The following is a 21,397-nucleotide window of genomic DNA, read 5'->3' on the forward strand; positions in this document are numbered from 1 at the left end:
CCCCCCCCCCCCCCCCCCCCCCCCCCCCCAAATCAGGAGCCCCAATTTTAAGAGGTGCTGAGCAGCTGTGGAGACCATTAACATCCACGGCCACAGCAGCTGCTCGGGGGCACTTCACTTTTCGTTCTTCAAACCGGCCAAGATGTACGACACGAGCAAAGCTGACCCCGCTATGAACTACCAGGGCCTGTGCTCGCACAGGTAACAGAAGCTGGCTGCTATTTTCCATGCCGATCAGCACCCTCCAGGCTCTTCAGGTTTTCGCAGCGTATAAAGACGTCTTTTACCATTTCTGCTGATAAACTACGCTGAGGCCAGGGTCACCGTGAGCACGGTAGGCACCCCCATTAATTCCCCACGGCCATGGGGCTCTGAAACAATACCTGATGTGCTCCCTCTCAACACATAACTGACACCACCTCTGACGAAGTAACACCACGCCTGAATTTACCAGCCAGCAGCGAGCAGCTCGGTGAGACACCGCGTGCTCCGGAGCTCTTCCACCCCAGGGCACGCCACACACCTGTGGGGCAGAAAATGGCTAACTCGGGTTAGGCACCTGCTGAAATGAAGGTTATCATCCACTGAGCTTTCCCTTCTCAGTTATGGCTCCTTTGGCTTCCTTCCTTTGGGATTTTTCATTTTTGATTTATTTACTCTAGGCACTAATCATTACAGCTGAGCCATTCATCCAAGGTCCGAACATCCAGCAAGAGCCAACTAAAATTTAAGAAACTGCAGAAAATGGAAGCAAAGGGAACTTCCCCCCAATTTTTTGAAGTAGGAAGAAGTGCTCCTGCCACGGCTCCTTTACCCTAGCCACGGCCACACAAAATTTAGCCAAATAAATCACTGGAAGGCAGGCTTCACGATCCTTGTGCAGTGCAGCTGTGCTGGTGAAGGCTGCTCCATCACGTGCAAATTAATCCTTGCAGGCATACACAATGCACATAGCATGTGTGTACCATGCTATGACACACTGTACAATGACACTAACTATTGCCAAAATACTAATTCAGAAACCCAGACATGCCTGGACACTACCTAAAATAGTAGTGGTTTTTCCTCTTAATTCTCTCTTGAAGCTGTTTTCTTGATACCAATCACATCCAATTTAATGAAAAAAATAAAACCAAGGTCCCTGCAGACTGCCTCCTGCCTCCCTGTGCAGCCCCAGGGACAATCTCCTGCCACCTGCCATCCCTCTTGCAGTCCCTGACCCCCTTTCTAGTGGGAGAAGCTACATTTTTCTTCTGTTCCCAAGGATCTGTTGGCAATTGAAGGCAGCAGTGGAATGAAATAAGGGGCATGCATGGGATTCATTCCACTAGCCAGTGACAAGCAACCACCTCTGCAATGAAATACAGCAATGTTTTAGCCCGGTTTCCTAGAAAAATAAGAGTTATCTGATCTTCTGTCTGTCCGACTGGCTGTCCCATCCTCACAACAACTGAGCTGGAGAGCCAATTTCAGCCGAAGGTGACAGCGGCATAACTCCTAAGAGCAGTAAATTCTCAGAGGTCTGGTGGAAACAGCCAGCCGTGTAGACAAAGGTGGGATAAACGCATGCCTCCACAGAAGGAAAAGCATCAGCAGGCACTTGTTAGCTCTCAGTGCTGCTGGACTCAGCATGCTTCCTTCCAAGGCATGGGGCTGCTTGGTCAGGACGAGCTTTGCTTAAACCAGCTGGGGCACAGGCTGCTTTTTGCTTACCGGGTGCTTTGGGGACACAAGCAGGCGCTGAGGGGTGCCAGGAAGAAGCGAGGGGGATGAATGCGATGGAGAGGCATGGTGAGAAGTGTGGCTAATGAAAGAGAAGCGTTAAGGGAGACCAGGACACATCCGCGATGAACCAGGCTGCGGTCATTCAGCCGCTCGTGGAATAAACTGATTTGCTTTTTAAATGTACCTCCATTATTTCAGACCGTCTATAAAAAGAACATCGTATCTGACAAATGGCAGAAGGGCTCTGAGAAGGAAAATGTAAATTCCCCGGCTAGCCAAGACGTACTTTTGGAGAAAAAAAAAGAGAGAGAGAGAGAGAGAAAAGAGACAATCATCGTTGGGTGTGGGTTTTGTACAGAAGAAACCACCTCTGACACTGTACTTCTGGAAGCGTCCCAGGGCACCACGCTTCTGTTAGGAGATATTTCAGTTATTTACTTGCTTCTGATTTCTTCTTTTTGATGACAATTGGCAAACGACTTCTGTGTCCGACTTAAAGCGAAAAAGACATGGCCTAAGTCTTCCTCCTCTGATTTCAGTGGAAGAAGACGCAGGAATGAATCCTTCCACCTCTAAATCACTTACAGCCGGTCCCTTTCTCCCACTGAGGGATAACGTCTGCCTTATGCACTGTACTATTTCAGTCCAAACGAGAGAGGTTAATGACAAAGCATCACTCTGATCTTCACACATTTTAAGGCTATTTAAATTAAATTCTTATTTCAAAAAGTTGGCAAGAGCCAAACTTTTATAAAATCTTCTTTTCTTTTTTTTTAATGCATATGCTTCTTTGAAGACCTTTTCAGGAAAAAAGATTTCCTAACGAGCCACCCTCCCCCTGCTGCCACTGAAAAATCATCCCTGTGGATAAGGCTGTCAGGAAGAGAAACCGTGTGGCATTCACAGAAGAGTGTCACATGCCTGCCTTCCAGTAACCTGATTGAACAATTAAATTGTATTTCTCTTTAAAAGGAGGAAAAAAAAATATATCAAAATGCAGATCTTGCTGTGGCCTGGGATTCAGGAAGATTAATGAGCTACCTAAAAGGGAACAGCAGCTTATAATAGAAAGAGAGGACAGTACATTTTTAACATAAAGTTCAAAGGGAAACTTTTCTTGATGGTTCAACAGCAAAGATTTCTTAGCAAAGTCATCTCATCTATTGTCCCTATTGACTCCCTACATTGACTTTTTGTCACCTATTGCATCACGTCCCAGCTCTTCCGATTCATCCCTAAAGGGCAGTATCATCTTGGCCCTATCCACGCTAGTTCTTGTATTTTGTCCTTTACTCCTTTGTCAGCTCTTCGGCTTTGTTCTTTCCAACCCCACGCCAGCTCGGCAGCCGAAAGCCTGCGGAGCTCTTTCGCACCCTCTTCTCTTGAAAAACGCTCGCAGCCTCCTGCTCGTGACAAACGCTGCCTCGGGAGCTGCCTTCTGTCGATAAGGAGCCGCTCTTTCTAGAAACCTGGCTGCGCAACGAGCTCTGAACCCTGAAAAAGAAACCCTTAAAAACACCTCCTCAGCTCAGTGGTAACTGCATCCCAGAACCACACGGATCTCAGCCACGGTGTATCTGGAAGAAGGGCCAGACTGTTAATACCTTTGTCTTCTGTGTTTTTAAAGCAACAAGGTCAACTGGCCACATCAGGGCATGGAGGCAACCTGAAACAACAAAAGGGAACAGGACTACTCCCAAAGAGTTTTGAAATTTTTGAGGGAAGTGCTACGAGCTCCCTGATGGCCCCATCCCTATCCTAAACTTAACACCCTGGTGTAGTGGGTTTATGTGACAAGGTTTTGGTGGCAGGGGGCCATAGGGGTGGCTTCTGTGAGAAGGATCTAGAAGCTGCCCCATGTTTGGTAAGGGCCACACTGCTGACCAGAACTGAGCCAATAAGTGATGTTGTTTGCGCCTCTGTGAGAGCAGATTTAAGACAGGGAAAAAAAACACACTGCGCCACACAGCAGCTGGGAGAGTGAGAGGAGTGAGGAACAGCCTTGCAGGCGCCAAGGTCAGTGAAGGAGGAGGGGGAGAGGTGCTCCAGGTGCCAGAGCAGAAGTCCCCTGCAGCCTGTGGTGAGGCCCATGGTGAAGCAGGATGTCCCCCTGCAGCCCATGGAGTACCACGGTGGAGCAGGGTTCCACGCTGCAGCCCGTGGAGGAGACCACGGTGGAGCAGGTGGCCCTGCACCAACGGAGACTGCGGCCTGTGGAAGACCCCTGCCGGAGCAGATTCCGGGCCGGACCTGCAGCCCGTGGAGAGGAGACCACGCAGGAGCAGGTGACCTGGCAGGAGCTGCTGCCCGTGGGGGACCCAGGTTGGAGCAGTTTGCTCCCGAGGGATGGACCCCGTGGTACGGACCCATATCTGGAGCAGTTCTTGAAGAGCTGCTGCCTGTGGGAAGCCCACGCTGGATCAGTTCAGCAAGGACTGCATCCCGTGGGTGGGACCCCACAGCACAGGGGACGAGAGTGACCAAGAAGGAGCGGCAGAGAAGAATTTCTATAGACTGACCATAGCCCCCATTCCCCTGCGCCGCTCGGGGGGGAGGAGGTGGAGGAGGGTGGATGGGGGGGGAAGGTGCTTTTGGTTTCTTTCCTTCGTTTCTCACTTCTCTAGCTCGTTCGTAATAGGCAATAAATCTTACTATCTCCCTATGCTGAGTCTGTTTTGCCCATCACAATAATTACTGCGCGATCTCCTCGTCCTTATCTCAACCCTTGAGCCCCTTTCATCGTATTTTCTCCCTGTTCCTCTTTGAGGAGGGGGAGTGAGAGAGCGGTTGTGGTGGAGCTCGGTCACCCACCCAAGCGAAACCATCACACCTGGACAGCTTCAAAAGTCTCGGCTTTGAATCCAGCTGCCCCATGCAGGCTGCAGAACAATTACTGTGGAGAAGTACCTACTTAAATCCTCCTGCCCATTGGTATTAAAAAATAAATTAAAAAAGGCTGTGCCATATAATAGCTTAGACTTAAACAACATGCTGCTGAACTGTGAGATTTCTTCCAGCTGATCCCAGGTACGTGTGACAGATTTTGAAGGTGAGAACCTGAGTCTTAAGAGGTGAAGAGCTGTGAGCTGAACACCTTCCAAGCGTGCGTAATGGGTGGTATCATCACGTAAAAGACAGGGATCTTCACTTCATTTTATTCCAAAGGCTGTGAGATTAGTGTGGGCAACTGTCAACTTCGCTACATCTTTTTACCTCAGATTCTTCCTTCACAGCCCATGCAGAAGGACCTGAACATTCGCCAGAGAGTGCATCATGACATATTTCATCAGCAATATGAAGATCCTCTTTAATTAGTCATCTAAATGAAGCACTTGGTCCACAACACAGTACATCTCTCAGCACTTCCTACCTCACTGCTTTGGGTTTCACTTCTTGCTGAGCACAGCTAAGTTTTAAAAGGAGGATGGGAACACAAAGGCATCCAATAATTCTCTGTAAATTACAAAATATCCTCAGATAAAAGCCATCTGAAAATTACCACAAGTACGATTTCAACAAGTTCTACCTTGGTCCATCACTGTAATATCTGAAGAGTTTATCTTGTTTTCTTTTTATGATTAGCCCAGTAAGAAACTACAACAGATGAGACAGAAGAAAAAGATATTCCTACTGTACATTGACATGACAGCCTCAAGATCTTCCACTGATGCTGCTTCCAAAAGCAAGACTTTTGTGAATTAAGCCATTCACAAAAAAACATGAAATGATGCCATGCCCAGAGAACACTTCTCTGTGTATATACAACACTTGTCACAAGCAGTATAAACCAGCAGGAGCAGCCCAACACTTCAAACTCACCCTTTTCCAATACTCTAACTCTTCAAGTACTGTACAAAAGACACAGAATTGGTCATTTCCAACAGAAACTTGTGACTTCAAATACAAAACGGCTGAGTTTAGCTCCCAGAGCAATCCAGAAGCATGACATGGGGAAATAAATTGCAGATAAAGATGCAGACATTAGCTCCCAAAAGCAATGCTCACAATGAGACTTGTTTGTGTTTCATCCACTGTTTCATGACTCGTTTTTAGGACCTGGACCTTTATCTGAATACACAGAGGGAATAAAAAGAAACGCAGTTGCTTGACAGAGTAAGAACAAAAAGACAGACTTTAAAAAATTGAGAGATTTAGACAGCCTGGGCAGCAAACTAGAGAAGTTTTAATACCTTGACATAACACGGACAGAATATTCAGCCCTGCAGAAGAGAATTACCCAAACTAACACACTATTTCCCCACCTTGAAGTTCTCCGCTTCTGCTGTACAGCTCCCTCCTCTGCTCACGCAAATAGGCACTCATGCTAATAGCATGGGAAGAGGACTCAAACCTGTAATTAAAAACAAAAAGTCAGTTAGCCATCCACAGAATTGGCCTTCTGGTAAGCACCAGTCAGCTCTGAACAACACACACTTCCCTGCACGGTTGAGGAAAATGACCAAGGCAGACAAAAGCACATTTTTCCCGTAAAACTCCCCCACTGATGTATCATATTTGCCACCCTGGATCCACACAGCTCCGTCGGCAGCTGCCCGTGGCACAGACCTGCCTGCAGAGCATGGGGATGCTCCTCTGCTCCGCCAGCTGGGAACACCCCGTCTTCTGATTGGGCATGGCCTCGAAAAAATGATGAAATCCAAACCAAATTAACGAGTTAGTATCAACTACATTGTTAGCTGGCACATACATAAAGCCACAAATTAAAAAGTAATACTCTCATTGAAACTAAAATGTAGTAAATTAAGTATTTGTTGGATGGCTCCAATACTCTACAAGGATCAACCTGAGAGAGGAGATTTTTCAACTACCAGAGCCCCATAAATGAGACGTTCACCATTCAAAATGGCCTGATACTGCAAGGTCTCAGGATGGCTCTGAGCTTGCTGCGGGCTGAGCTGGGGGTCCTTGTGACACAAGTGTCCCATGGCCGAGGGAGCCAAGGACTCAGCCTGAGCTCAGCACTGGGGACACCCAACAAACAGCAGCCCCATAGTGTGCCTGGGTGGGCGCTGAGCAGCTCTACCACGGGCACTGGGGACCAGGAAGGGATAGACAGCGGGGACAAGGCATCTGTAAATCGCTGAAGTGGCACAAGATGTCTTTAATGACCAAACTTTATGGTGAAGACCTCAAGATGTTGAGGTCCTTCTGCTGGGGAAGGCTGAATCGGCATTAGCACCACCCAGAGGGACACTACACACCTGAGCATCACACTACAAAGGGCTGAGCATTTGGAAGCTTTCTTGTGCAACAGCTTTAAGGTTATTTTTATTAACGAGGCTCTTCTACTTTAATTTGGACTATGAGTGTTAGTATTACTGCGACTGAACTAATAACCCTTTATCAAAATATAACAAACGCAGCAGAGTAATTAAATGAATGATAAACTCTTGGCTTTGTATTTGTGATGTGCTCCCTCCTGCCCCTAGTGAAATATTAAACGTAACTTTATTGCCATGACCCAGAGGTGTTTTCCAGGCATCAAACCCAGAAGCTTCAGGTTAAGGCAAACTGCAGCAACAAACCCGAGACTCCTCCTGCTGCCCCAGACCTGGCTTTGAGACAGTGACTCCAATCTCAGCACATCCACTTCTCTCCCCCAGCCATCCAGTTTCACTCTCCCATTTCCCCTCCTCTGCTCTTTCCTTGGTCTGTTCTTCTCCCACATTCCCATTTCCACTCAACGTCTCTTCTCTTGTAATCTCTGCCTCTCCCCGTGCTGACACTCGCTCCAGTTGCAAAACTTGCATTGATTTTTTGTTTTAAGCACAGAACTGCACATAATCTTAGCCAAGCCTGAGACTAACACGTGGGGTGTTCAACATCTGCCTGTACAATCCACTCCTTTTCCACCAGTGCCCAACTTCTGTCTAGGAAATCCGATCTGCAGGAAGACAGTAACCTACGTGTGGCTACTTTTTGGAAGAGAAGAAAGCCAAGCGTACCATGGGAGAAGCTACGTGAATTCCCAAAGATTTGGGGTTTTGAGCCAATATTAAACAACTGAACACACCATGACTTCCCCAGCCCTGTGAATTACACCCATTTTCAAGACAGGGAACCAACGATTCAAAGTCCCTTCCAAATGCTACTTGCTGCAAGACGTAATTCAAGAGTCCTCGTTCCTCCTACAGCTGCTAGATCGTACGTCTTCACGTAAACACACAACCAGAGGAAGCTGGAAATCAGCTTCTAATGAGCTATCACAAGGCACGGCACAGATACCTGCATCGAGCTGCGAGGAAAACACAAGGTGGAGCCCTGCCCTAAGAGACTTCTGAAGTGAGAAATTAACCGCGGATATTCGGATGACAAGTGGATGGCTCCTCGGATTTGGACAGAGCTAATGGAAAGGCAAGAAAAAGCCTCGCAGCCCAGCGCGAAAAAGCACTGAAGATGGGAGAGGAGACAAGAATAACACTCCATCAAACATGCACATCCCCCAGCGGACTGAGAAATTCCATTTCAACGGAGATTTCCATAGATATAGTGACAGCTGACAGAAGACAGATAACCAAATAAGAGCTCCCAATAAGTGCTGCTGTCACCGGGGTGCCGGCGATGACTTGGTGACAAGACCATGAGTGGCACGAGACGCGCGGCTCCTGCGAGGTTAGGCACCTTCACTTGAAACAATTACACCTACCTTCACTCTCCGCTGACAAACTAATACACAGGCTTAAATTGCTGTAGGTGAAACAGAGCATCCCTATTCCTCAAACTTAAATGGCCCAAGCACACCCAAGAACAGACGTGGAATGAAAAGGTGAGCAGCCCTGTTTTGCTCCGATAGAGATCTGCAAGACAGGGTGAATTCAAAGAGCACAATTCTCAACCCCAACAGCCAAGGGAGTGTTAAAAAAGGGGTGGGGAGGATAACCATAGGCTGTCAAGGTGGCAGGAGACACCTCCGAGATCCTCCAGGCAACATTTAACCTTCTAATAGCAGAAGATTATACAGACAGCTAATCCTGGGAGATAAAGAGAGGGAAGTGCAAAAGACTTCGGGTACTAAGAGAACACAGCTTCTATGTGCCCATGCCCATGGGGCAAATAACAGGGAGTTCTGCAAGCTCTGGGTAATCGAGAAATAAATTTTAGCCGGAAAAAACAACAAACAACCTGTAAAGAGGCTGCTGAATGTGAAGCTCCCCTAACCACTTGCCCCATCACTCTCCATTTTCCATTACTGAATTTCCCGTATTATCTCCCCACTACTTAACGATCTGCCTCAAATAACAAATTGGATGTTGTAGATTAAAAAACCCACCCAGAAAAACCCACCCAGACTTCACAGGCCCCCATCCCCGGCAAAATAAAGGGGGAAACCACACGGTCTCCCCTCCAATCGCTCGCCCCTCCAGCAAACATTTCAGTAGATTTTGTTAAAGCTGGGCTTTCTACATGGGAGAGCAAAGCCTGGTAAGGCTAAATACCTCGCTAATGGGTAGTGAAAGACAGCTCAGCCCTGCAGCAGCTTGTAGTCTGGAGTCCACCCATCAGATACGCTGCTCCTGCTGCACCTGAGCACGGGTAAAAGGTTACTGCCCCACGGTGCTGTCCCCAGCGCTGCTCTCCTTGCTGCTGTTCCCTCAGCCCTACTGGTAAGCCTGCACGTTCCCTGAACAACTGCTTTAGAACAACGTAATTGTATTTTTAAAAAGTCATTAAAGAGATTGTTTTGGCAGCGCTGAGTTGGGGGCAGCCACACACACAGTTACACTGGCAGAGCTGCAGCGGAAGATCAAAGCCATAACCTTTCAACTTGGAGCTTCTGCTGTGAAAAGAGCACATTTTGGTAATTCCCCCAAACCCTCAAGGGGACAAAGACGATGGACCAGCACAGGTAGTCAAGAGATGAGACAAAATTTCAGCAAAGCTCCCTTGAGTCTTGGTGTACTGCCAAGGCCATCTGTCCTCTTGCAACTGCTGCTCACTACCGACTCCTCCTCAGCCCTCACTCTTGCACATGAAATTTGTACCCCAAATCTTTCCCTCACCCACCTATCCTCTCTCATCTGCTCTCTTTCTCCTCCCAGCCAGTTAATTCTTTCCACTCTGAGTTAAAGGAACAAGTGATAGGATTAGCCAGTTAGCCTATCTAGTAATTATACGCTTATCTTAATTCTCTTTGTCCGGTCCCCTTTATCACCCTTTTTAACAGGTCTTGAACATAGTGTGCACAAAGATAGGCTTAACGTATCGCTGCATGCTCTGCAGCAGCTCGTGTAATGGGATCCCAACCCTGCAACGAGCCCCTGAACGAGCTGCACGCTACAAACCAGCAGTGAATCCCTAACAGAGACCTTCCTGAGGCTTCAGCTTCAGGCATTCCATCTCCATCTCCAAATTTCCACCCCGCTCCCACATGGGAGTGTGATTAACAGCCAGTTCTAAGTGCATCCTGGCACTTACTTGAACAAAGGGTTTTTAGGCCTTTGTGGTTTCTTCTTCGCAAAGAACGCTGCGAATTCTCGCCCCGAGCTGGCGTAGCTAAGCTGGGTGGATGGCTCCGAGGCGGTGCGGGTGTTCTTCATATCCAGATATTCCGTCAGCAGCATCTGGGAGCAGAAGGAAGAGGAACGCTGCTTAGAGACACAACAGCATTGCACTGTGACTCGGAACGTCTAGGATTTTTAAATACTATACGGGACTGGTTAATAAACAAATCAACAGCTTTAATTAGCAGAAACTCAGCTTTATTTTCAGCAATGAGATCCTAGTGACCCATATGCCACCGGCACTGATTTGATAAAAGCTCCTTCTACGTTACTCGACCAATTCAACCTGCTACAAAACCCTGATGGTATTGAAGGCATCTTGCAAGAATCTTGGGTTGCTTGAGCGTGTGCACAGAGAAAAGCAACGAAGCTGGTGAAGAGACAAGAAAAAAGAGGTATGAGGAGTGACTGAGGGACGTGGGGTTGTTTAATCTGGAGAAGAGGAGGCTCAGGGGAGACCTCATCTCTCTCCACAACCACCTGAAAGGAGGCTGCACGGAGGAGGGTGCTGGTTTCTTTTCTCAGGGGACACGTGAAGCAAGGAAATGGTCTCAAGTTGCACCAGGAGAGGTTTAGGTTGTACTTGAGGAAGAATTTTGTCATGGACAGGGTGCTCAAGCATTGGAATGGGCTGCCCAGGCCAGTGGTGAAGTGCCCATCCCTTGAGGGATTTCAGAGACGCGTGGACGTGGCACCAAGGGATGTGGTTCAGTGGTGAGACTCCGTAGGTCGGGCTGATGGTTGGCCTTGGTGATCCTGAAGGTCTTTTGCAACCTAGAGGACTGATTCCTCTCTGATGTGATTCTGTCCATTCCCCACTCCTCCCCAGACGGATTCCATCAGCAGTGGCTACAGGGAGATGGTGAGGGGCATGGACAGACTGCTTACATCCCACAGCTCTCAAAGGTTACCAATACTGATACAACCCACTACAAAAACACATCTTACATATGGAGAAAATTTACAGGCATATGTACATTTGCATATATAAATATAAAACATGCATGCGTAAATTCATGTGGCTATACTAAGGGTCATGAACACCGCTGGAAAAAATCCTGGGAATGCTGCAAAAATTGCCCTTTAATAGCTCCCAAACTGTTGATTTTTATTTTTTGTTTAAACCACCGAAAATATAAATTCCCACGGCGATCAGTTCTTCAGACTCAGTTTAAATTTGATTTTCTTCTAGCCCAGTAACTTCAGAGGGGGGCTGGCGGGTGCCTTTGTGAACAAGGTCCTTCTGTGAAACCCCTGCGGCCCAAAGTGCTGGTCTGGTGTTTGGTGCTGCTCAAGTAACTCCACGGTACGGAAGCAGAAACAGATTCCAAGTCACCCATTTTTAATTTCATTGTGTCTGACGATGGAAAGAAACCCCTTAAAAATTAAATTCTGTCAGTGCTTTCAGAAATTCATTATTTATGTTCAGAAAACTCTACCTACTTGGAGGCTATTAGTAACCTGTTCCATTTCAGTAATTAGCTAGTCAAAGCCCATCAAAGAGAGTTGTCCTAATGAAAGGAATACATCAGTGCGGCGCTGTCTATGTTGAAACAAATTACACACCAATAAATATCCAGGCAAATAGTATCATGCCCCTAATTAGAAACAATTCACGATTACTTGGGAAAAAATAAAGTAAAATCTGAAAACAACTCTTAAAACGTCTCTATTAAAACTTTACCTGAGCACAAGCCCTTAAAATGCATGCTTTTTGTTGAGAGTAAAATAATCGCCGTGCTAATTTTTAGCAGTAATTTACCAAATCCGTTTGTATTCGCGCATTTGCATTTCATCTTCGCTACTCGAATTAACAACCTTAAAATCGCCACGACAATGTAATTAAACCCTCAAACTTAATCAAGTTAGAAAGAAAGAGAGAGAGAAAGAAACCAAAGAGAGAAAGAAACCAAAGAGAGAAAGAAACCAAAGAGAGAAAGAAACCAAAGAGAGAAAGAAACCAAAGAGAGAAAGAAAAACATTTAGCAATTTGTCCTCACGTTATGGATGAAACCTATTTATAATGGATTCCGGGACTCTGATGTCCCTTTCTATGCAGGACTGGGAAATACGAAGTGCATAATGCAGCACTGAGCTCCAAGACTACAACAAGGCAACAGGGGCTTGTGCTAGGAGTAGAATGAATTGCTCCTGTTAGTTAAAAATTGAAACAGAGAGATAAAAGATCAGTTGTGGTTCGCTATTCAGAACAGTTCTGAAAACACCGCAGATTAGGAGAAAGGAGAAAATTGTTCATTTAGGGCATTGCTAGGTAGGCAGAGCAGGATGCTAAGGCGCAAGGCTCTGAGAAAGTCAAAAGCTTGTGCGAGCAGCAGAAATGGCTGGTTTTGATAACTGTTCTCAAAGTTCATCTTTAAGTTATAAAATCCAAGCATAGCAGAAACCGTGCGCGACAGATCAAAGCTCTTTGTGCTCCAGTGCCCTGTATTCAAGTTACACCGATTCTTCAGGACCAAGTAATTAACTGGAAGCATGGCTGAGCACTTACAATACGCAGCCAAGCCGGAGAGGAGCTGAGACAGGAGACATCTCCAGCGCACGCAGTACATTTGGCTTTTAACTACAGCACGAAGATTAAAGCCTTTAACATTTTTAAGCAATACTATTCACATGTGGGACGCTCTTCATATCTTGCCAGCTACTTGCTTGAAAAATTAGGGTGAAGTTTTAGTTTCTTGTCGCTTTGTACAACCCACGGCCTTCACCTACCGTTGTTGGCCTCAACTTAATCCCTCCAGCTCGACGTTACCCAGCTGTTCTGCCCTCGTCGTGGTTATAGGTGATTCTAACAAATATCACGTTTCAATGCCATTAGTCGGAGCCTGACCCTGTACTTAGCAAAAATCACAGCAAGAGAGAACTTGGAAATCCACTTACGAGAAAAAGCAGACGTCTTCCTGCCTATCAAGGTGAACAGGAGCTTTCCTTACCGCTGAAGTAAGGGATTTGACAATTTGGTCCCATAACACCTGGTTAGCCGTTGCTAAGCCATCAATCAAAAACCTTGTTAGACATTAATCACATGGACGTACGGCAAGATTTATGAGCGACTGTAAAGTTTGCAACATCCCATTCATCTATAACAAGGACTTTTGACTTTCTGTTCGATGGTTGAGGTCTGCCATCCATGTGGCGTATTTATATCAATGTCAACCAAATAAAGCCGTACATAAAGCAAGAGAACAAAGCACTCCTTACCCTGCTGCTCTCTGGAAATGAAAATTAATATAAATGTTGTATTATAAAGGCAATATTTATGGATTTGGAGGCGTAATTACATTCTGAAATTTCAAAAGGTCAGGGCAGTACGTGTATCCTGTCCGTCAAGCCGGGCTGGTAATAGCTTGTTGTACCCTGCCTCTCTGATCTACAACGGGGCAAGAATTTGCTTCTGGGGCTGATCACTCCTGCTGAGACTTTCCAGATCCACGTTTTTAATTTTTGGTTGAGCCCCCTGAGCTGTGCAAGCCAATGAACAAAGCATAGGCAATAAAATCAGGCTGGCCACAGAGCGACTAAAGAATTCATTCATTATTTGTGCCTCTTCTGAGGTTTTAGATAGGAGGCCTGAGCTCTATTGCATCAACTAAAAGCTGCAAACAGGCATTTTGCATCCTCACATACTCTGAATTCAGATGGATGCTGCAGGATGAATGGCTGAAAAGTCCCATTTCAAAACAGGGGATCTCGTCCCAAAAATGTTACTGTTAGCGGCTCTCTTCGGAGATGCTTCCACCTCAAGCAGCCCTGCCGATCACAGCAGCAATGGGACCTCAAGGAAAAGACACTTAAAGTAACTAAATCCCAAGACATTTCCATCAAAACCATGTCTATTTCAGTGAAATTTGGAAGAAAGCATAATGCACAACGTTCTGTTTCAGTGTGCTCCCTACAGCTAACTACCATGGGATGGCAATTCAGTATTTTAACGCTGACGCGCGAAGCCATTGAATAGCAGCTACCAGCATGGCCAGAGCTACGTAAACACACTGAAAGAACCTTTAGACCTGTCTTAAAACCTCTCTACACTCTCACACTACTGGTTATGCCTTCATATATTTGGGGGATCCTGGAGATCGAATGGAAACTAACACCATACCATGAATTTTACAAGAGTAAATGGGATGAAGAGGTAATTGCTGGCCTCTCCACCTCATATTGATCGGGGACGCAATCACAGAAGAGATGATAGAGGACCCTATTAAAGAAGAATTAAGGGAGAACAGCAGCATTCTATGTCCAGCGACATGGGCTTGTAGAAAACAGATCCTGGCTCGCTGGCATTCTTAGATGTCAAATACAGTTTTAAATAAACCCAGAGAGAGGAAGTTATTTCCAACAGGGATCTGACAGAAAAGCCAAAGCAAGAGAAGCACAGCATCCGCTCAGGTAAAAATCAGCAAGACAGTGACAAGATCCTCAGCATCCACGTAGAAATGAGGAAACCACAAATTGAGGATTTTTGCGAGGTCTCCGAAATCTAACGTCACCTTTCCTTTTGTCCTCTGCATTCCGATGCAAGTCTGTTCCAGAAGCTTTCTCTATTGCTTGGTTAGAAATTCTCAGTTCCAGGCGAAGTAAAAGAGCAACAACTAGAAGAAGCTCGATCAAAAAGCAGTGGCAAAAGCAGCTGAAGCAACAACTTTCTACACCGAGTGGATCAGAACTTTTCCTGACTCAAGTTCCTATGGAAATATGACTACAGAAGGTTTGAGGCTGATAATATTTTGGGGAGAAATTGGTCAATTATATGAGTAGCGGATCACTGATACAAAATAATACAGAATAATATTTTTTAATATTATTTTTATAATATTATCAAGCTACTGTAAGAATTCCATTGTCACCATGTGTAACTCTACACAGGGAAAAAGAATGAGTCGGGATCTATGGGGCTGTTGTGGAAAGGAATGACGCTGGAAAATTTGGGAATATCGATGATAATCAGCAGCAGAGAAGTTCCCACTGCGACAGTGGATATTAATTAGCTAATTGGAAATGGCTACACAAAGCAAAGAGCTTTGTCAGAAGTAAAAGTTGGCAGCATCTCTCCGTGTCGGTCACACATCTGGAAGTCACCCATCTGGGAGGCCGAACGAAACCATGGCAGTCCTACAAAGAACGAGCGGACAAAAAGGGGGCGGAGGGGTGTGCGAAGGAAGCCTGGAAGTTATTAGAAGGCTGGAAGGCACAACTACGGCCAGACAGCAAGAAGTCGTGAGCTCAGCCTTGTTAGCTTGGCAAAGAGAAGGCTAAGAGGTTACTAGATCAGTCTGCAAGCATGTAACACCGAGAGCACAGAGCTGAGGAGAAAAGTCTTCGCTAATGAATTACAAAAAAACCTCCGAAGGCTGGAAAGTTGAAGCTGGCCGGGCTCTGACTAACAGCTAGGCATACATTTCCAGAGCGTAATTAACCACTCACATCAAAGGTTACGCTGCATTCTCTGTCACTGACTTTTTCTTCTCTCCCCTAGTCAGCTAGGGGACTACTTTCTGGACTGCTTTCTAAAGGACGTGCCCTCTTTCAAGCAGGAATTAGCTCAAGAAAGCAGCACGGCTTGTTTTACGCAGGGGTCAGGCGAGAGGATCACAACAGCTCCATTTGGCTTTATGATCTGGGAATCTTACTAAAGCCGTCGCGGCACTCAGGGCCAGCTCCTGCAAGAAGGAATCACTCATGTTCAGAGTACCAATCCTACCCAGCACCTTTTAATTAGCATCTCCATTGAAAGAGGAAATTAAAACAGCCGCTGCTAACGTTTGGGTTTGGGAACAGGTTTGCACTGGAGGAAACTTCTCACTTTGGCAACCGCTGGGCATGAAGCTGCAAACATCCCTTATACTTTGCAGAAGCTGTAAAGGCAAAAGAAAATAAAACAAACCCCAGAAATAACAATCTCTGCATTGCCAGGAATTCGCTGTGTGGTACCGGCAGTTGAAGGCAAGATTTCTTTGCAGCTTCTTGCTCCGACACACCGGGCAGCTGTCGAACCACGCGCCCCTCCTGCTCTGCACCAGCCACCGAGAACGCTTTGGAGTTACCTTTAGTTACACCAGGAGCACGAAGCTGAGATTACAAAGTGGAAAACAAACTTCCTAATGGGATTTCAATGAGGCCAGCTGGTTACAAACAGAACAGCAAACAACAGGGGCAGGAAGAAACCAAATGAGATTTACTAAGAGCAAGTGTAGAGTCCTGCACCTGGGAAGGAACAACCACATGTATCAGTACAGGCTGGGGGACGATCTGCTGGAGAGGAGCTCTGAGGAGAAGGACCTGGGGGTCCTGGTGGACGACAGGTTGACCATAAGCCAGCAGTGTGCCCTCATGGCCAAGAGGGCTAATGGGATCCTGGCGTGCATTAAAAGGAGCGTGGCCAGCAGGTCAAGGGAGGTGATCCTCCCCCTCTACTCTGCCCTGGTCAGGCCTCACCTGGAGTACTGTGTCCAGTTTGGGTTCCCCGGTACAAAAAAGACAGGGATCTCCTGGAAAGAGTGCAGCGGAGGGCCACAAAGATGATACGGGGCCTGGAGCATCTTCTCTATGAAGTAAGGCTGAGAGACCTGGGTCTGTTCAGCCTGGAGAAGACTGAGAGGGGACCTCATCCATGTGTACAAATACCTGAAGTGTGGGAGACAGTGGGATTTGGCCAACCTCTTTTCAGTGGTTTGTGGGGACAGGACAAGGGGCAATGGCCACAAAATGGAGCCCAGGAAGTTCCTCACCAACACGCAAAAGAACTTCCTCATGGTGAGGGTGACGGAGCACTGGGACAGGCTGCCTAGAGAGGTTGTGGAGTCTCCTTCTCTGGAGATATCCAAGGCCCGTCTGGATGCCTACCTGGGCAGCCTGCTTTGGGGAACCTGCTTTGGCAGGGGGGTTGGACCTGATGATCTCTTGAGGTCCCTTCCAACCCCTACAGTTCTGTGATTCTTTGATTCTGTGACATTCAAATTACACTACGTTGCTGAGTTCAATGGGGACGCTCGGAGACGCCTGGTGACAGCACACACGCGTTGGCAAAACCATTGCTGAGATGATGGCTTGGGAGCCACAGGTGACTTCAGGGGCGATGGAAGCAGCGCCAGTACGACACACTCCTGTGCCATGCATTCCCTTCGTTGTACACGTGAAAAGCAGCATCCTTCCTGAAGCTCTGGAGACCGGACGTAACTAGCAGCAAAGTGCCAGAAAAAGGCAAGAAAAGCGGTGGCACCCTGTGTGAGACGGTGGTCTAGAGCTGGTTACCCAGTAATGTGCAGCATTGACATTCTTGGTAATTATAACGCTGCAGAAATTGTGGATTTAACAACAAAAAAAAGCAACAGTTTGAGCTCTAAGAGCACTGAGCTTTCTGTAAGCTGTCGACAGCTGGGGCTGGGTACACAAATGGCAAACACAACACAGGGTAAAACAGCGAGGTAGGGCTGAAAGAATAAAAACAAGTTTTAGGTGCCACGAATGCCATTTAATGCTACACAACCAGCTTTATCTAATCCTCTTGTTGCCCGTGAAATTAATTTAACTGAAACACAAGAATAAAAACCTTTCAAGAATTAATTCTCTCAAGGCATTGCCCAACTCCGTTACTGAACGAGAAGCAGGAATTCTTTTGTTTTGTATTTTTGGAAAAAAAAAAAAAAAGGTAAGAAAATAACCCAAGAACTATTTAGATAATGCTGTCACTGCCGGTGCTACTACATTCATTATCACTGCTAATTGTCAATTAGCACAACCATTGCCGGAGACCTGTGAATGTGCATTTACCTCCAGGGAGCAAGGGAACGAAGTCACTGCTCTAAACCCACAACTCCTTCAAAGCTGTTTTAATTGGCAATGAACTGCACACCCGCTCACATTGCTCGGGAAGGTTTCACGCCACAACCTCTGCGCTTCACGAGCTTTTGGTGACACGTGAGTGGACTTCTCAGCTGGTCCTGAGCACCACAAGCTCCGTCTGCACTTGATGTGGGGATGAGCTGAAGTGTCTCGAGTGTATACCAAGTCACTTGAGTACGTATGTACTGATATATCGGCTTTCACAGTTGCTGATACAGCAAAAGGAGAAACTAGAGGTGCTGTCCCAGCCATCGACGGCAGGCTGTAGGCTCCTCGAACAAGCCAGCGCTGACCAGCCCTCATTGTGTTTTCCCACTCTACCAAGAAAGGGCCTTTGGTTCAGTAACGAACGCGTGGCATAATGATTTAAATTGCAGTGTTTTCTGCAAATGCTAGCTAATTAAACTTGTGATGTATCAACACCCCCGTGACATGCAATTACCCAACTGGTTCGAAGGGAAGCCCTGTCCCTGCCGCAAGCAGCAAGAGAAGAATTGCTGAGAGCATCAGGTTGTGCCCTACTCCTGACATACCCACAGGATAAAGGGCCTCTTACAGCTCCCGGCTCCATCCCCACTCACCTGTGCTGCATCACTATTACAAGTCTCACCTTAGCTTCCACTCGTGGCTCTGAAAACAAGCGGCTAAAAGAAAAAGCTGCCGAGAAGCTGCAGCAGGTAAGTTTATCTTCTGCAACACGGAGCAGGCGCATGATGCTGAAACAGAGCTGCCTCTGTTCACAAAGGAACAGGAGCTGGCCTGCCTTTTTTCCAGCTTTCCCAGCAGTTCTGCTTATTTATGCATTTATTTTAATAAAAGAGACGTACATTTGCCAGCAGCATTTGTTCAAGCTACCATTAGTCGGCTTGACTAGCTGGGTCGTAAACCAAACGGACAGCACTTTGTTTTCTCCAGGCACGTCAGCCGCTCCGCAAACCCAGATTGTGCTCACAGAAATGATCCACGGCTGCTTTCTCCTTTCAGTACCAGGCCCTCAACACCAAAACAAAACTCACAGAGAAAAAAAAACAGAAGTAAGGTGGGCGGCACGAGGAGTCAGTCAGATGATTGACGTCCTCCAAAGAAAAGCAGCACGCTGGTGCACGGTTCCATAGGAAAGCAGACGCGGCGTCTGCGAGACTACGACTGGAACCAGCGAGACCTACACACTTACCCACCTCGAGGGCTTTGGGATGGGGACTGCAAATGCTTGGTGGTGTGGAGAAGCCTTTCGTGGTTTTTGACACATGAACCCCAGTGGCCTCTGGGCAGTAACTTGTAGTTCCTAGGACTGTTTAATGACCGTGTAAAAATGAGTGTGTGCCTACAAATGCACACACATACCCCTTTAGTGCACGGTCCTTCTGATGTGACTGATGAGAAGCTGGGAAATACACACAGCCCAGTATGACCCAGATACCCAGCCAACTGTACTCTCCAATTGCCCAAAAAGCAATAAACTTAATCAGAAAGGCGCAATTACCACCTGCTTCACAGACTGCACAACGTGAAGCCTTTTCCGGCAAGTTTCGAGCCCGCTGCCTTTCAGTTTGACTGGCCTCTCTTTTGTCCACGTAGCCCATAAAAAGGTCAAGGAGGAGTGTAAGAATTGGACAGGTAATTGCGTGCAGAGTTGTGCTCTGCCAATTAGAGATCGGCAATCCTTCATCGGCTCTGCCCATTTTGCAAGGGAGAGGTAGAAAGTCCTGTTTATACCTCACATGAAGCTGAACATCTTTAAATCACAGAGAAAGAGGATGTACTCTCTCACACTGAGTGTCTGCTACACACCCACCTCCCAGAGCATCCTCTCTCCCAAGGAAAGAAGCGTGCCATGCTGACGTGTACAAGAAACACCTTACCTGAGCTTCTGCTTCTCCGAGTGGCACATACAAAGAGAGGAAAAGGCAGCATGCTGTTTAAATATCAACCGTGTTAACTCATGGATAATACAGCACACTTCATGTATTTCGTGCCTTCGACTAATTGCTTAAGACATCCTGCTACAGTGTAGACGGTAACAGTAGCGTGCCCTCAGTCTTCATTAAATGCCAGCTCTTAATAACAGACTCCAAAAGGGCTTTAATTGCATTTACTCGCAGCTCCTGAACTTTAAAAGTTGTTAATCAGATTTCTATGTAAATGGAATGACGATTAAAGGTTAAGTACAGGTTTCTGAAATTCCAGCAGTTGAAGACGTATTGCCCTTAACAGGAAAGAGAAACTACCAGGCTTGACAGGAACTAAACATCTTAATTAAATACTCAGAAGTACAGTACTTATTTCTGCGTGAAGTTCTATTTTCAAATGTCAAACTTAATCAGGCACTTGACAAAAACGTGCAATATCCCTACGGCACAGAAGAACAAAAATGCCTTGGGATTCTTTCCTGAAGAAACACCTGCACAGCTCCCGGTCCTCAGCTCCCTGACAAATTCAAATCCGCCGAGCCGCTCGTCCCAAACGACGAGAAGGAAAGTTTTATGGCTCTCAAACTGCAGGAGTCCGGTTCGGAAATAGGATACAACATTTTTCAACATGTCAGCTTTCCTCCCGTTCGCTCGGTTTACCCCTGTAACAACAGTGTCATGCTGACAAATAAACATCAGGGTCCTCATAAATCTGACTCGTAGAGATTTATTTCCCCCGAGGGTACAGCCCATCAATTATCGCCAGTCGAAAGTATAAAAACTTCTTTGGTGGGAGTAAATTTAGTACGTCTGCACAGTGCTCGGAGTAAATTTACTATGTCTGCAGAGTGCTCTGCGAGCAGCTGCTCGCGCTGGGTGCTGGTGCTGAATGCTCTGAGAGCATCGAGCTCCGGCACTTCCCAGGGCCCGCAGCTCCTGCACCGCTGCTGCTAATTAATCTGACCCCCTGATTTGGGTCCTACTGACTCATTACAACGAATACAGAGGCTGAAAGCTTCAGTCAGACAGGAGAGCTAGCCACACTTGAAAACTGACCTGAGGTTTAGTGCAGTTAGCTAGGACTTCAGTCTCTGGTTTCAGTTCTCTTGCACGGGTACATCGGTGTCGTTAGCAGCACGCGCATCCTGCAGCTACGTAGGGCAGAGAAGCCAACCTAAATGGGATCTGTCATCGGCTACTTAATGCCAAAACGTGACAAAACAAGGATTTCACACACCCTGGGGCTCAGTCTGTAATCCCAGTGAAGACAACTGCACCCAGGACTACCTCCGAGACTGCCCCGTGCATTTCAGTTTGTGACTGGACTGAAAACGAGCACACATCATCATGATTAACATTCATGGCAATGTGTGAAAA

At 46.7% G+C, this 21,397-nt stretch overlaps 1 protein-coding gene across 2 annotated transcripts in view; it reads right to left on the reverse strand.

Annotated features, from left to right (window-relative positions):
• EXOC4 (exocyst complex component 4) overlaps positions 1 to 21,397 on the reverse strand; it is a 379,564-nt gene that overhangs the window by 269,878 nt on the left and 88,289 nt on the right. For both annotated transcript variants that reach the window (XM_035319681.1, XM_035319676.1), the window contains exons 8-9: positions 10,162 to 10,307; positions 5,988 to 6,076 (exon numbers count right to left, since the gene is read on the reverse strand). In XM_035319681.1, coding sequence (XP_035175572.1) covers positions 5,988 to 6,076; positions 10,162 to 10,307 — 235 coding nt within the window. The remainder of the gene's footprint in view (positions 1 to 5,987; positions 6,077 to 10,161; positions 10,308 to 21,397) is intronic.

This window comes from Oxyura jamaicensis, chromosome 1 (genome assembly GCF_011077185.1).
Source record: "Oxyura jamaicensis isolate SHBP4307 breed ruddy duck chromosome 1, BPBGC_Ojam_1.0, whole genome shotgun sequence".
In the NCBI taxonomy this organism is placed as follows: Eukaryota; Metazoa; Chordata; class Aves; order Anseriformes; family Anatidae; genus Oxyura; species Oxyura jamaicensis.